Source organism: Dendrobates tinctorius, unplaced genomic scaffold (genome assembly GCF_039654945.1).
Source record: "Dendrobates tinctorius isolate UK_male_01 unplaced genomic scaffold, ASM3965494v1 ptg000114l, whole genome shotgun sequence".
In the NCBI taxonomy this organism is placed as follows: Eukaryota; Metazoa; Chordata; class Amphibia; order Anura; family Dendrobatidae; genus Dendrobates; species Dendrobates tinctorius.
Window position 1 is genome coordinate 3,207,199 of NW_027361782.1, and position 14,124 is coordinate 3,221,322.

Here is a 14,124-nt window from a genome sequence, read left to right on the forward strand (position 1 = left end):
GACCAATCAGCGAGAACGTTTGCTCTCACAGACCTGTTAGTTTTCTGTAAGAAGCCCTCCTACTCTGCACTCATTACCTGGATTAATTGCACCTGTTTGAACTCGTTACCTGTATAAAAGACACCTGTCCATACACTCAATCACACACCAACCTCTTCACCATGGCCAAGACCAAAGAGCTGTCTAAGGACGCAAGGGACAAAATTGTAGACCTGCACAAGTCTGGGATGGGGCTACAGGACAATAGGCAAGCAGCTTGGTGAGAAGGTGACAAATATTAGCACACAAGATGACTGTCAATCTTCCTCAGTCTGAGGCTCCATGCAAGATCTCGTCTCATGCTGATCCAGTACCACTTCCTCTTCTCAGTCTTTGCGTGGATTGTCACCGGCTGTGCAGCACAGTCCTGCTCCAGTGGGTGGCACCGACTGCAGTTTCCAACTCAGAGGATAATGGGAAGGCGGATGCCAGAGCGCTGATTCAGCCCCTCCAGTCCCGTCATCAGTGCAGGTCCCGCTACAGATCATGAAGTGGAGGAAAATCTGAGAAATGCGCTATCACTTCATGAGAGCGTAACACCCCTTTAAGTTTTGTTTATATAATAGTGGAAATCCCCTTTAATGAAAGTCCCTTCTTTGAATAATCATCCAAGGATCAGAGATTGCTGGTGATACTTTTCATATCTCTAATAGTTCAGGGTGAAGTTAAATTCAGTACGCTGGATGCCCATGGGTGTAACTAGAGGATCCATGATAACCACAAATGACCAATGGATCAGACCCCAGCGTTCAATGCTTCTACAATATGGAGACGTGAGACCCAGACAGCATTGCACATGGAACCGACCCTCCTTCATTTTCCATGTCACATGCAGTTGGAAAACAAAAATCTTCACCAAGATACAAAATTAAACAGACAAGAACCAAAAGGGACCACGGCAGCACCCAAAGTATGCACCTAGAGATGGTAGAACAAAAAGTTTGGGGGGGCATGGAAAGTGCATGTGGCTGTGTTAGCAGACCCCAACCTCACTGGTTCTGCCGCTTTCATTGTGACTCAGTGGTTGTTTTTGGGCTGAGTCTCATCAATCTTTCCACTAGAGCAGTGTTATCCAATCTCCCGTCCTCGTGGTCCCCACACGTCATGTTTTCAGGATTTCCTTAGTATCACACAAATGATGGAGTTATCATGAAGCATCAGGAATTCTCTCATCTTTGCAATACAATGAAAATCCTGATAACGTGGTTTGTGGGGGCCACAAGGACTGGAGTTTGGGAAACACTGGTCTAGATTGCAAATGATGATGATGACAACCATAAAGTCCCTTAGGCAGAGATTCTGGAAATACTTTTAGCTATAGAACATTTAGTTTCTGTTACATTTATGTCTATGACTAATTTCACCTTATTCACATTGTTTAATATTTCCATTGACTTTCAGGGTGTGAAACCCCCAGGAGGACCACCGCCACCTCCAGCAGCAGGTGGACCTCCACCTCCTCCTCCTCCACCACTACTCTCTGGAGGAATGGTTCCTGGTCCTCCACCACCACCGCCACTTCCTGGTGGTCCACCTCCACCATTTCCAGGAGCTCCTCCTCCTCCTCCTCCTCTGTTGGGAGGCCCACCACCACCACCACCTTTTGGAAGTATTTGTTTTTCGGGACCTTTGGCTCCACCTGCCGTAGTTTTGCCTTTTGGGATGAAACCAAAGAAGGAATACAAACCAGAAACAGCAATGAAGAGAATAAATTGGTCAAAGGTAAGATTTCTTATTACTATCCAGTGTAGGAAAAGGTCTGAGGTTGGTCGGGTGTGATGGCATCAGGCTGCCAGAGCTCAGGACCTGGAAGTCCATAGAGAAGTAGAGGTGAATTTTTTTGTCAGGACCCTGATTACAGACATAGGATCCCATTGTAGTAACTTCCTGTGGTCTATATCCATGAAATATCTCCATAGCATCCAAAATGGTCATATCCACCCTGGGCTGAGCCTTATATATCTTATGTATCCAAGCTGAGCAGCCCAGACTGATACATCGTAATAAACTAGCAGAGAAAATTATGCCAATGTACATTGCATGGACTGTATACAAATGTGTCCACTGAGAACCAGAAAGCAATGTACTGTCATGTCCACACACAGGAACGTCCGACGGACGGCACAACATATAGATACAATGGGATGATAAAGGGAGAGGAAGGCCCTAATGGTAGGGAGCGAGGGATGGGGCATCTCCTGACACCAACCTTTGCCTGTCCCTAAAATCCCCTAATGCCTTACGCGGGTCCTTCACCTCCCGCCACCATGACGTGCCTAGTCCCTGAGTGTCATCTCTGCTAACCATGGCTAGTGCACTGGCCTGTAAGGGCGCTAACCTCACCACTGCAGATGGTAACACATAGAGGAAGAGACAAACAGGGGTCAAATAAAAGAAAACTACTCAGCTTAGGTTCTGCTGCTAAGCTTCACAGCAGCAGAGTAAATGGCACCAGGTAACCAAGACTCCAGCAGCGGCAACACCACCGACACAGAAGAGCTCCACACACCTAGCTAGTCTGCATAGAGGCAATTCTGTAACAATGGATCAGATGATGGGTCATGTGACTATTTAAAGGAAGGTGGGAGTGGTCACAACCAACATCAGCTGACCAGCGTAAAAGTAGCTGCCAATGAGAGACTGACATTAACTCTTGCTGGACCAAAAGGAAAAAACATTTACATTTCAGCAGACCCACAGCTTCAGTAAATCCCATAATGATTCGTGACACATACAAGATGCGATAGCATTATCAGTCACCTATGGCAGCTAGTATCTTGTAAGTGGTGGAGATCATAAACTGTGTTATGTGGAGAATGTTTGTGCATCCTGCACTTGTGCAATGAATTAGTGCCTTTCGGTGCTTTTACACCAGAATTGGCAACTTTTAGAAAAGTAAGTATAGAAGGTGAGGACTGGCGCCGCGGTCGCCCCATCCAGCAGCCGCAGATCACTGACATGGCCGATGGACCGGGTCCTGTGAATCGACTTGCACCAACTCTACTCGCCAGGGATCGTTTACTCTTTCCTACTTTTGATGCCCTTGTAAAAATAGATGGGGAGGAAAACTCTAAGGAAGTTGTGGCTTAAGAAATGGAAACGTTCACTTGAATCTTAATTAGCTGAGTGAGATGAATGCCTGCTGCACAGAAGGAGGATGAGATCGCGGGGATCGGCGCCCGTCGTCTGCAGCTTGTTAATATATAGATGTTTTTCTTTAATCTTGGAGCGAGTGGACTTACCATCAATAATAAGATATCGCAGGTATCACAGAGGATTCTGTCATTTCCACTTTCTGCATGGGAATTCAGCGAGTCACCTGTCAAAACAATTATTAATCTATTGTTAACACGACATCCCAGGGAGCTTTACCAGCGCTCAGAAGAGCTCAGCTTGTCTCACTCGCACATTGAAGAGAAAAAAAGCTGACATTCAGCGAGTGGTAACGTCACCATCGAGGAGACAAATTCATCTAAACCGACGCTGGCTGCAAGACTTATTCTAGTGCAGCTTTCTCACCTGTGGGGCCCTGTCAGAATCACGTCTAAACCCTCGTCACAATGGCCACTTATTCCTCAAATCACTGCTCCGAACAGTTTGCAAAAAGAAACAGGATGCCTGATAAATCTAGGGCCTGTGTATCATGGTCGTGGCCGCTGGGCTTGTATGGACCTTGCGAGAGAGGATTCTGCGCAGGATTCTGCTCCCCGGACATGGGAAGTTACTAGCCAAGACATAAGTCACATAGCCAAGGCATAAGTCGCGTAGCCAAGATGTATGTCACGTAGCCAAGGCCTAAGTCATGTAGTCAAGGCGTAAGTAACATAGCCAAGGTATAAGTCGCGTAGCCAAGGAATAAATCGCGTAGCCAATACGTAAGTCACATAGCCAAGATATAAGTTGCGTTGCCAAAGTATAAGTCGCTTAGCCAAGGCGTAAGTCGCGTAGCCAGCGTCGGTTTAGATGAATTTGTCTCCTCGATGGTGACGTTACCACTCGCTGAATGTCAGCTTTTTTTTCTCTTCTATGTGAGAGTGAGACATGCTGAGCTCTTCTGAGCGCTGGTAAAGCTCCCTGGGACGTCGTGTTAACAATAGATTAATAATTGTTTTGACAGATGCCTTGGCTACGTGACTTACGTCTTGACTACATGACTTACGCCTTGGCTACGCGACTTATACCTTGGCTACATGTCGTACGCCTTGGCTCCACGACTTACGTATTGGCTACGCAATTTATACCTTGGTTATGCGACTTATAACTTAGCTACATGTCGTACGCCTTGGCTACGCGACTTACGTCTTGGCTACGTGACTTACGCCTTGGCTACGTGACTTACGCCTTGGCTACGCGACTTACGTAAGTCGCGTAGCCAAGGTATAAGTCGCGAAGCCAAGACGTAAGTCACATAGCCAAGGCATAAGTTGTGTAGCCAAGGTGTAAGTCGCGTACCTAATGCGTAAGTCACATAGCCAAGGCGTAAGTTGCGTAGCCAAGGCATAAGTCGCATAGCCAAGACAAGAATTGCTTAGCCATGGCATAATTTGCGTAGCCAAGATGCAAAACGCGTAGCCAAGACATAAATAGAATGGCTAACCTGCGCTGAGGAATCTCTGACTGGAGACATACAAGCCCAGGAGCCGTCAGTGCACCGACCATAGGGGCTTGTTGCTCCTCAGATCAGATCTTTGGCTTGTTAGTATGGAGATTCAGACCGATACTCCCCCGATGCTGCACTCGCTGAACGTTCCCATCTACTAGGATTACTTTGTATATGAACCATTGAAATCTTTTTCAGCGATTCCTCTCTTCGTTCCATCTATTCCACAAGCAGGAGACATTGAGGCAGAGCATTAATAATGGTGTCATTTTTGTGCTCCACTACAGTATTTTTTGTTGTTTTATCATCTGTGACACGGAGCTAAACACGCTCATTACTTCTATTTCCAGTTACATTGTATATTGCGCTTGTAATCAGTAATTAACGGCGCTGCTGCTGAAGGCCTTGCTCGGCGTTGCTGGTGTCTATCCTCCTCTTTGGGAATGTTTTTATTGTGCCTCGTGCCAACGCTTATTCAAAACACAACATTATTCATTTGTGTGTCAGCAGACAAGATAAACGGCCTCTCCGATCGTTTCCCTTGATCCTGACAACCAGATAGTCTATCAAACAGCCAGAATTTCCATTATGTAAGCAGTTTTTACTGCGACATTTCCGTGATTTCCCCGTATTCTTGCACATTGGGGAATTATCGCGCTCTTCGATGTCATTTATAGGAACAGACCACAGAAACATTACGTGTCCTGCTGCTCTTCTCATTGTAGGGACGGCTTCAGGTGAACGAGGGGTCATCATGAGCCCCTATCAAACCCACCATTGGCTATAGCAGGCCAGGTGTGGGTAAGGCTGCAGCTGGGGCAAAGGGTCGGCTCGTTGCCCTGGCCCTTTGTCTCAGTTCCCCCAGTGGCACCCCTGTAAATTAGGAGTTTGGCACTTGCACCCCTTTTTACCCTAATATCACATAAAGGATAAACAGTTGTGGCCAAAAGTATTGACACCCCTGAAATTCTGTCAGATGATACTCAGTTTCTTCCTGAAAATGATTGCAAACACAAATTCTTTGGTATTATTCTCTTCATTTAATTTGTCTTAAATGAAAAAACACAAAAGAGAATGAAGCAAAAAGCAAAACATTGATCATTTCACACAAAACTCCAAAAATGGGCCAGACAAAAGTATTGGCACCCTCAGCCTAATACATGGTTGCACAACCTTTAGCCAAAATAAATGCGACCAACCGCTTCCGGTAACCATCAATGAGTTTCTTACAATGCTCTGCTGGAATTTTAGACCATTCTTCTTTGGCAAACTGCTCCAGGTCCCTGATATTTGAAGGGTGCCTTCTCCAAACTGCCATTTTTAGATCTCTCCACAGGTGTTCTATGGGATTCAGGTCTGGACTCATTGCCGGCCACCTTAGAAGTCTCCAGTGCTTTCTCTCAAACCATTTTCTAGTGCTTTTTGAAGTGTGTTGTGGGTCATTGTCCTGCTGGAAGACCCATGACCTCTGAGGGAGACCCAGCTTTCTCACACTGGGCCCTACATTATGCTGCAAAATTTGTTGGTAGTCTTCTGACTTCATAAGCCATGCACACGGTCAAGCAGTCCAGTGCCAGAGGCAGCAAAGCAACCCCAAAACATCAGGGAACCTCTGCCATGTTTGACTGTAGGGACTGTTTTCTTTTCTATGAATGCCTCTTTTTTTCTCCTGTAAACTCTATGTTGATGCCTTTGCCCAAAAAGCTCTACTTTTGTCTCATCTGACCAGAGAACATTCTTCCAAAACGTTTTAGGCTTTTTCAGGTAAGTTTTGGCAAACTCCAGCCTGGCTTTTTTATGTCTCGGGGTAAGAAGTGGGGTCTTCCTGGGTCTCTTACCATACAGTCCCTTTTCATTCAGACACCGACGGATAGTACGGGTTGACACTGTTGTACCCTCAGACTGCAGGGCAGCTTGAACTTGTTTGGATGTTAGTCGAGGTTCTTTATCCAACATCCGCACAATCTTGCGTTGAAATCTCTTGTCAATTTTTCTTTTCTGTCCACATCTAGGGAGGTTAGCCACAGTGCCATGGGCTTTAAACTTCTTGATGACACTGCACACGGTAGACACAGGAACATTCAGGTCTTTGGAGATGGACTTGTAGCCTTGAGATTGCTCATGCTTCCTCACAATTTGGTTTCTCAAGTCCTCAGACAGTTCTTTGGTCTTCTTTCTTTTCTCCATGCTCAATGTGGTACACACAAGGACACAGGACAGAGGTTGAGTCAACTTTAATCCATGTCAACTGGCTGCAAGTGTGATTTAGTTATTGCCAACACCTGTTAGGTGCCACAGGTAAGTTACAGGTGCTGTTAATTACACAAATTAGAGAAGCATCACATGATTTTTCGAACAGTGCCAATACTTTTGTCCACCCTCATGTTTGGTGTGGAATTATAACCAATTTGGCTTTAGGACAATTCTTTTTGTGTTTTTTCATTTAAGACAAATTAAATGAAGATAATAATACCGAAGAATTTGTGTTTGCAGTCATTTTCAGGAAGAAACTGAGTATTATCTGACAGAATTGCAGGGGTGTTAATACTTTTGGCCACAACTGTATTTACTGTTCACGTCCCTTTACCAGTCGCAACGTCCATCTCTGCCGCGCTACATTAACATTCCTTGTGCATAAATCCAAAGTTTACACTGTACAGAATCACGATTAATTCCAGATTTCCGCCTGCTCTACAGTTTTATTTCCTAAAAAAACGTTAAAATAAATCTCTCCTGCTATTGCGGGATTTGTTTATTGTCATCATTTCACCATGGCCCCCGAGGGCTTGTCACAGGGCTAACCGTGGAGTAGTAAACGCAGACAAGATCCCTTTTTCACGTGACAGAATATTACAAAGTGCAAGAAAGTACAACAAGAGCCACTCGTCCTTTGGGGTCGGAAAATGTATAAACAAAGGGAAAACTGTGTCCCTGATATTCGCTTCAAGCTGTAACTCAGTGTAATGTAAGATGAAGCCAGGACGGCACATGCCACTTACAGCTTTATATTCTCCTCTGAGGTTTGGAGCCATGGTCCCACATATCATAAATGAGCTTGTGAGGATTTTAATGGAGCAGATTGTACTCAGCCATCCAGTCCTGTATGGGAGGATCACCGTAGACTGAGGGATTGGTCATTGGGCTTCCAGGTCTGGATTTGGCTGTTGGTTTAGACATTACTCTTGTAGGCAGTAAATTCACAGCGAACAACAATGGATCCCAACGGGACACAATAGATGGAGCATCATGTTATAGTGTCATCAGGTAGTGGATATTTTTTCATAGGGTCAGCAAGGTGTGAACACGTACTGCGGATCCCACATTGGACAAGTTCTCGCTAACCAGTGAGTGGACATTGTTCCTTCCACCACCAGTACTGAGATTGGGACTACCCTATCATATTGTGCCATTGAGATATTATTTGTTGGTTGGGTAAATGAATATGGACTCCAATAAGGGGGCTGCACAGCTTGAGATGAGCTGGTCCTATGTGGTGTCCTGTCAATGGATAATTGGGAGAAGGTGCAATAGGACACCAAGCTTACGACTCTTTTCCCGTAACTGAACAGTGTACTAACTTCAGGACACTCATGATTGGATGCTGCTGTATTTATTGGATAATTTGCTGAATGCTAAACCACTGGCTCAATAAAGTACATTATACCATTATGTCATCAAAACCGCTGTGGAGTTGGCCCTCGGAGTGGGGCTAGTATGACACAATGGCTACCTGGATGTAGTGGGGTATTTAGGTGGCATCGGGCTTGGCCTGAGATAAACCTAAGATCAGTAAACTCCAGACCCCAGCTGTCAGCAGCACGCTGACATTTTGGGAGTTTGGTAAAGTTGTGGTTTATTGGTTCTTTTTAATGTTCCTCATGTAGTCAAGAAGTTGATATTGATGGGATTAGCTCTAACACATGAAATTGTCTTGGTTCTGGCAGAAATTGTGACAGTTTACATGAGTTACACTGGACAGCAATCAGCTGGGCAAAGAATTCTTTGTTCGAGATGATGCCATGGAGATGATCTCAAATGGATGATGGATGATGTCATGGGTATAAGGTGGTGATAATGAAGCCATAGAGATGAGGTCAAGGAGATGATGACCTCATCTCTATGGCTTCATTCTCACCACCTCATCCCCATGTCAAGGAGATGATGACATGGGGATAAGGTTGTGACAGTGAGGCCATAGAGATGAGGTCAAGGAGATAGTGTCATGGGGATGAGGTTGTGAGAATGAGGCTATAGAAATAAGGTCAAGGAGATGATGACATGGAGATGAGGTTATGACAATGAGGCCGTAGGGATAAGGTCAAGAAGATTATGTCATGTGGATGAGGTTGTGAGAATGAGGCCATAAGTATGAGGTCAAGAATATGATGTCATGGGAATGAGGTTATGAGAATGAGGCCATAGAGCTAACGTCAAGGAGATGATGTCAATGGGATGAGGTTGTGAGAAAGGAGCCATAGAGATAAGGTCAAGGAGATGATGCCATGGGGATGAGGTTGTGAGAATGAGGCCATAGAGATGAGGTCAAGGAGATGATGTCATGGGGATGAGTGTTGTGAGCTCTCTTGATCCGACTTTTGAGGCAAGGCTCCCTCTGGTGGATACTGCTGGTAGTGGTACTGGTCAACATGATGTTAACCCAACAGCTGCAGAAGATAATTGGAGGAGTGGTGGTAGTGACTAGGACTACATAATCGAGCAGACTTCTCTCAGTGACTGCCGGTGATACTCCTTTCTTTGCTTACTGAGGATTTCTGTCTGCTACCTGATCCTGCATTTTTTCAGCTAAGTGTCATTTGCTAAACCCTTTGCATCTGTTTTTGCCTTGCTGTCAGGGGTCACCTTGCTCCCCCTGGGGCTGCTGGCTCCTGCCCTGTATTTTTGTATCTTGTGTTTGCTCAGTCCCCTGCTGTATCAGCCTGTTGCTAGTTCACACATGAGTGCTGATATAGCAGGGGCAAGGTTGTTCAAACCTCAGTATTTTTGTACATCAGTCGTGTTGGAATTATTAGGGTTTATGCGTGATTGCAGACAGTGCCTTTTCTGTCCTGTCCTATCTAGTCAGTGTGGGCCCCATCATTTGCTCAGTCTATTTTCTGTCTGTGTTTTTGCTTCATCTTGTCTCACCGACAATATATGTTTGGGGGCTGTCTATTCCTTTGGTGATCTGCTCCGGGGCAGTTTAGATTTCACCTTTCTGTCTTTAGGCTTAGTTAGTCCTCCGGCTGTGACGAGGCATCTAGGGCAACGTAGGAATGCTCCACGGCTACTGCTAGTTGTGTTGTTAAGATCAGGGTTCTGCAATCCGCTGAGCAACCAACCTCTCTGGTGTTCTGGTGGCATGAGGTTGTCGAGATGATGAGGTGAGGAAGGTTTTAATCTACAATTTACACATATCCTTGCGATAAGGAAAGGGCTGTTCAGGAGAACATCTTATTTAACATAGTGAATATGAGCAGAAGACCTTGTGGATTTCACCTAGTAAAACTGCCGACCTGTGACATGGATATTGTGATCCTTACATGATCTGCAGTTACATTCCTACAGTAAATGTTGGTCAGTATTCTTGACCTGCCAGACAGGAGTCCTGTGAAGCTCCTTCTTCACACCGGTGTCCTTGGCACTCATTCTGAACTATAGGCCCAATGCAATTTCATTGTGACGTGACACACAAGACATCACAATGAGCTTACACATCATAAAGAGGTGCTGGGTAATGCCAGCTAAAAAGAGGACTCCCATCCGGCAACCACGGACTACTGCCATGGTCGCTAGGCCAGGGTACTGTGAATCGATTTACTCATCTCTGGTAATCACTAATCTAGAAGCTCTGATCCAGAACTCTCTCCTGCACATTCTTGTAATGAGTGATGTTGTAGACGTTCCTCATAATCCTCCAGGTCTGTAATTCCTGCAGAATTACAACACATATCTTGTCATTTGTCAAATTTACCATTTTCGCTTTAATCAATAAATGCTGTTTAAACCAGATTTACATCACTCTTGGCCCCAAAATTACCCTTCACATCACGCTTGGCTGTAATTCATTGTCCCCTACACCGTCCTACCAAATGGATTATAAAGCACCTCTCCCCCGCCGCACAGAAATTATTGGCAGTGATCTTCTAAACGGTACAATTATGGAGCTGTTATTAAATGTCAGGCTGCGCTCCCTGATACTGCAGCAGGAAGAGGGAAGAAATCAATAGCGAGTTACATTCCCACTGACCGGAGGAAACGCCGCGATTCTCCTACCGTGACGCATTATCTAGTTATAGGGTAAATGTCCAAACATCCCGAATGTTACTGGACATCAGCTGCCCATTGGACGTGAAAGCGGCTTAATTATAAGGCGCAATTAGAAAAGCTCCAACTCTACAGAATAGAAGATATTCAAATAAAAAGAATCTCCAAAGCTCCCCGAGCTGCAGTCGCTTCGCCAGTCCAGTGCTACCGGGCTCATTACCATCCTGCTGCCTTCATAGTCACAAGACCGGTTAGAAGGGTCCCTAAAATGTCCAAAGGTCCCAAGCTGCAGCCGCTTTTCCAGTCCTGTGCCACCAGACTCATTACCATGCTGCTGCCTTCATTTTCACAAGACCAGCTAGAAGGGTCCCTAAAATGTCCAAAGCTCCTGAGCTGCAGCCGCTTCGCCAGTCCTGTGCCACCGGGCTCATTACCATCCTGCTGCCTTCATTGTAACAAGACCAGCTAGAAGGGTCCCTAAAATGTCCAAAGCTCCCGAGCTGCAGCCACTTTGCCAGTAATGTGCCACCGGGCTCAATACCATCCTGCTGCCTTCATAGTCACAAGACCGGCTAGAAGGGTCCCTAACATGTCTGCAGGAGGGTGGATTCCTGCAGAAGTTTAGCAGGTGATGGGCCTGTGAAGGCTTGTGCCTCATTACTGGGTTTTGGAGGGGCGTCAGTAACACATTCAGTACCAAAACTGAACTATTGCACTGGATCCATGCCCCAGGAGAAGTAAAGTCCGGCACCGACAGTCAATAACTATGTAAAGACTTATGCTAGAATGTTCCAGTGGTTTAGCTCTTCTAGTGTTCAAAGGAGTCATTACATGAAGACATCCCCTTTTCATGTGGAAAAAAGGATTGCAGCCAACCCGGCACCAGTCGAAAAAACAGCAATAGCATTAATTGATTTCCATATTACAGAAATTAGGGCACTCATACATCAAAAGAGAGGAATTCAGCTGTGGACCACTCAGAGCAGAGAGCCACTAGTCAACAGCCACTCTGCCTCTGGTGGACCGATCCAGTGCCACTTCTCCAAAGCACAACCCCCCATCCAGACTCAATTCTACACAACAGATCTTCAGTTCCACAGTATGTTATTCTTTCTGGCTCTCTCCACTGTGAAGACCACCCACAATAACACCACTGACCGTATTCTTAGTTTTATCAGCCCTCAAGGAAACGCTTAACAAGTCACCCAGAGGGTCCTTCTCTGTCTCCTCTCTCAAAACATCTATTAAACAAACATGTAAAGTTGAAGGAGCTACAAAGATAATAAAACAATCTACAGCGACATGTAAAAGATTGTACACCCCTGGTCAAAATTACTGTGTTATTGTGAGTAGTTAAGCAAGCTGAAGATGAAATGATCTAAAAGGCCTAAGGTTACAGATGACACCTTTCCTTTGTATTTCAGGCAAAAAAAATACCGTATACTGTCAGTTTTACATTTTAAAAATGTAAAAAAGGAAAAAGGGCCAATGCAACCAACAATGTTAGTACACAGTAACACCCCCTTTGGAAAGTATCACAGCTTATAAACACTTTTTGTAGCCAGACAATAGTCTTTCCATTCTTGTTTGAGGGATTTTCATCAATTCTTCCTTGGAGAATTCCTCCCGTTCTGTGAGGTCTCACCACAGATTTACAACGATGCTCAGATCAGGGGACTGTGAGGGCCATTGTAAAATCTTCAGCTTACCTCTTTTGAGGTTGTCTATTGTGGATTTTGATGGGAGTTTATGATTATTATACATTTGTAGAAGCTATCCTCTTTTCAGCTTCACCTTTTTTTTTACAGATGGTGTTATGTTTGCATCAAGAATTTGTGGAAATTGCATTGAATCCATTCTTTCCTATATCCGTGAAATGTTCCCCATGCCATTGGCTGCAGCACAACCCTAAAGCATGATTGATCCTCCCCCATGCTTAATGGTTGGCGAAATATTATTTTCCTGAAATCCTGTGCCCTTTTATCTCTATACATAACTTTGATCATTGTGTCCACAGATTTCTATTTTATCCTCATCAGTCCACAGGACTTGTTTTCAAAATGCATCAGGCTTGTTTAGATGTTCTTTTGCATACTTCTGATGCTGAATTTTATGCTAAGGACGCAAGAGAGGTTTTCTTCTGATGACCCTTCCATGAAGGCCATATTTGTGCATGTGTCTCTGAACAGTAGAACAAAGTACCACAACTCCAGAGTCTGCTAAATCTTTCTGAAGGTCTTTTGTAGTCAAGCGGGGTTCTGATATGCCTCTATGGAAATCCCACGAGCAGCTCTCTCTGAAATTTTGTTTGGTCTTCTAGATCTTATCTTGACCTCCACCATTCCTGGTAACTACCATTTCTTAATCCTTTTGGCACAAGGTTAGAGGAGGCTGGGTTTTTATAAAGCTGGGAAATATACATCACCTGGCCTTTCCTAACGATGATAGTGAACAAGCTATAACCCTAACAGTCTAATTAAGGGCTGAAACTTGGTCAAAGTTATCTGAGCACACATATCTCCAAACTTTTGCATAGGCCCATTTTTCTTTTTGTATTTTTTTTAAATGAAAAAAACTTGCAAGCCCTTTTATAGATCATTTAATCTTTAACTTGCTCAGCAGTTCCCAATAACAGTAATTTTTTTGCCAGGAGTGCACAAGCTTTTACATGTCACTGTAATTAGTTTCATACTTACAGGGGTTTTCTGGGCTGGAGGTAAATTTCTCAGGATACTCCGATCTGCTGTCACATAGCTAAATTTCTCAGTTACATACAGTATCTAGCATCGTTGTCTGGTAAGTTCATTGAGTCTTGTGATCTGGCATCATAACAAGCGCTGCTGAAATCATGGACAGATGAGCAGAGGTGGCAGCTGTGAATCTGGAGTATGGTAGGTGAATGGAGGTGAATGGAGGTGAATCTGGAGTATGGTAGGTGAATCTGGTAGTAAGGGCGGAGAACCCATTACAGCGATGATATTTCTCAGGTTCTGGACCTCTCGGTGCTCTCTGTCCTGGAAGACCGTCACTATTTTCCTTTTCTGCTTATCTGGATGATCTGATAATCTGGAAGATGTCATAATGCGTCAGGAAACCAGTTTGTGGTGCGTCTTTTTATTTATGAAGCCGGAGGTAAAAGAAGGGATAAACCGGAAAAGAGAAAATGTAATGGAGGGCGCTGAGAGGTCGTGAATATTATTATACTCAAATCTCGTGCACTT

General features: G+C 44.7%; 1 protein-coding gene across 7 annotated transcripts in view; it reads left to right on the forward strand.

Annotated features, from left to right (window-relative positions):
* DIAPH2 (diaphanous related formin 2) overlaps positions 1-14,124 on the forward strand; it is a 1,634,550-nt gene that overhangs the window by 532,752 nt on the left and 1,087,674 nt on the right. For 6 of the 7 annotated variants that reach the window (XM_073589842.1, XM_073589848.1, XM_073589841.1 and 3 more), the window contains one exon: positions 1,441-1,761. The exons of the other annotated variant lie outside the window; for it this stretch is intronic. In XM_073589842.1, coding sequence (XP_073445943.1) covers positions 1,441-1,761 — 321 coding nt within the window. The remainder of the gene's footprint in view (positions 1-1,440; positions 1,762-14,124) is intronic. 7 annotated transcript variants of the gene reach the window in all.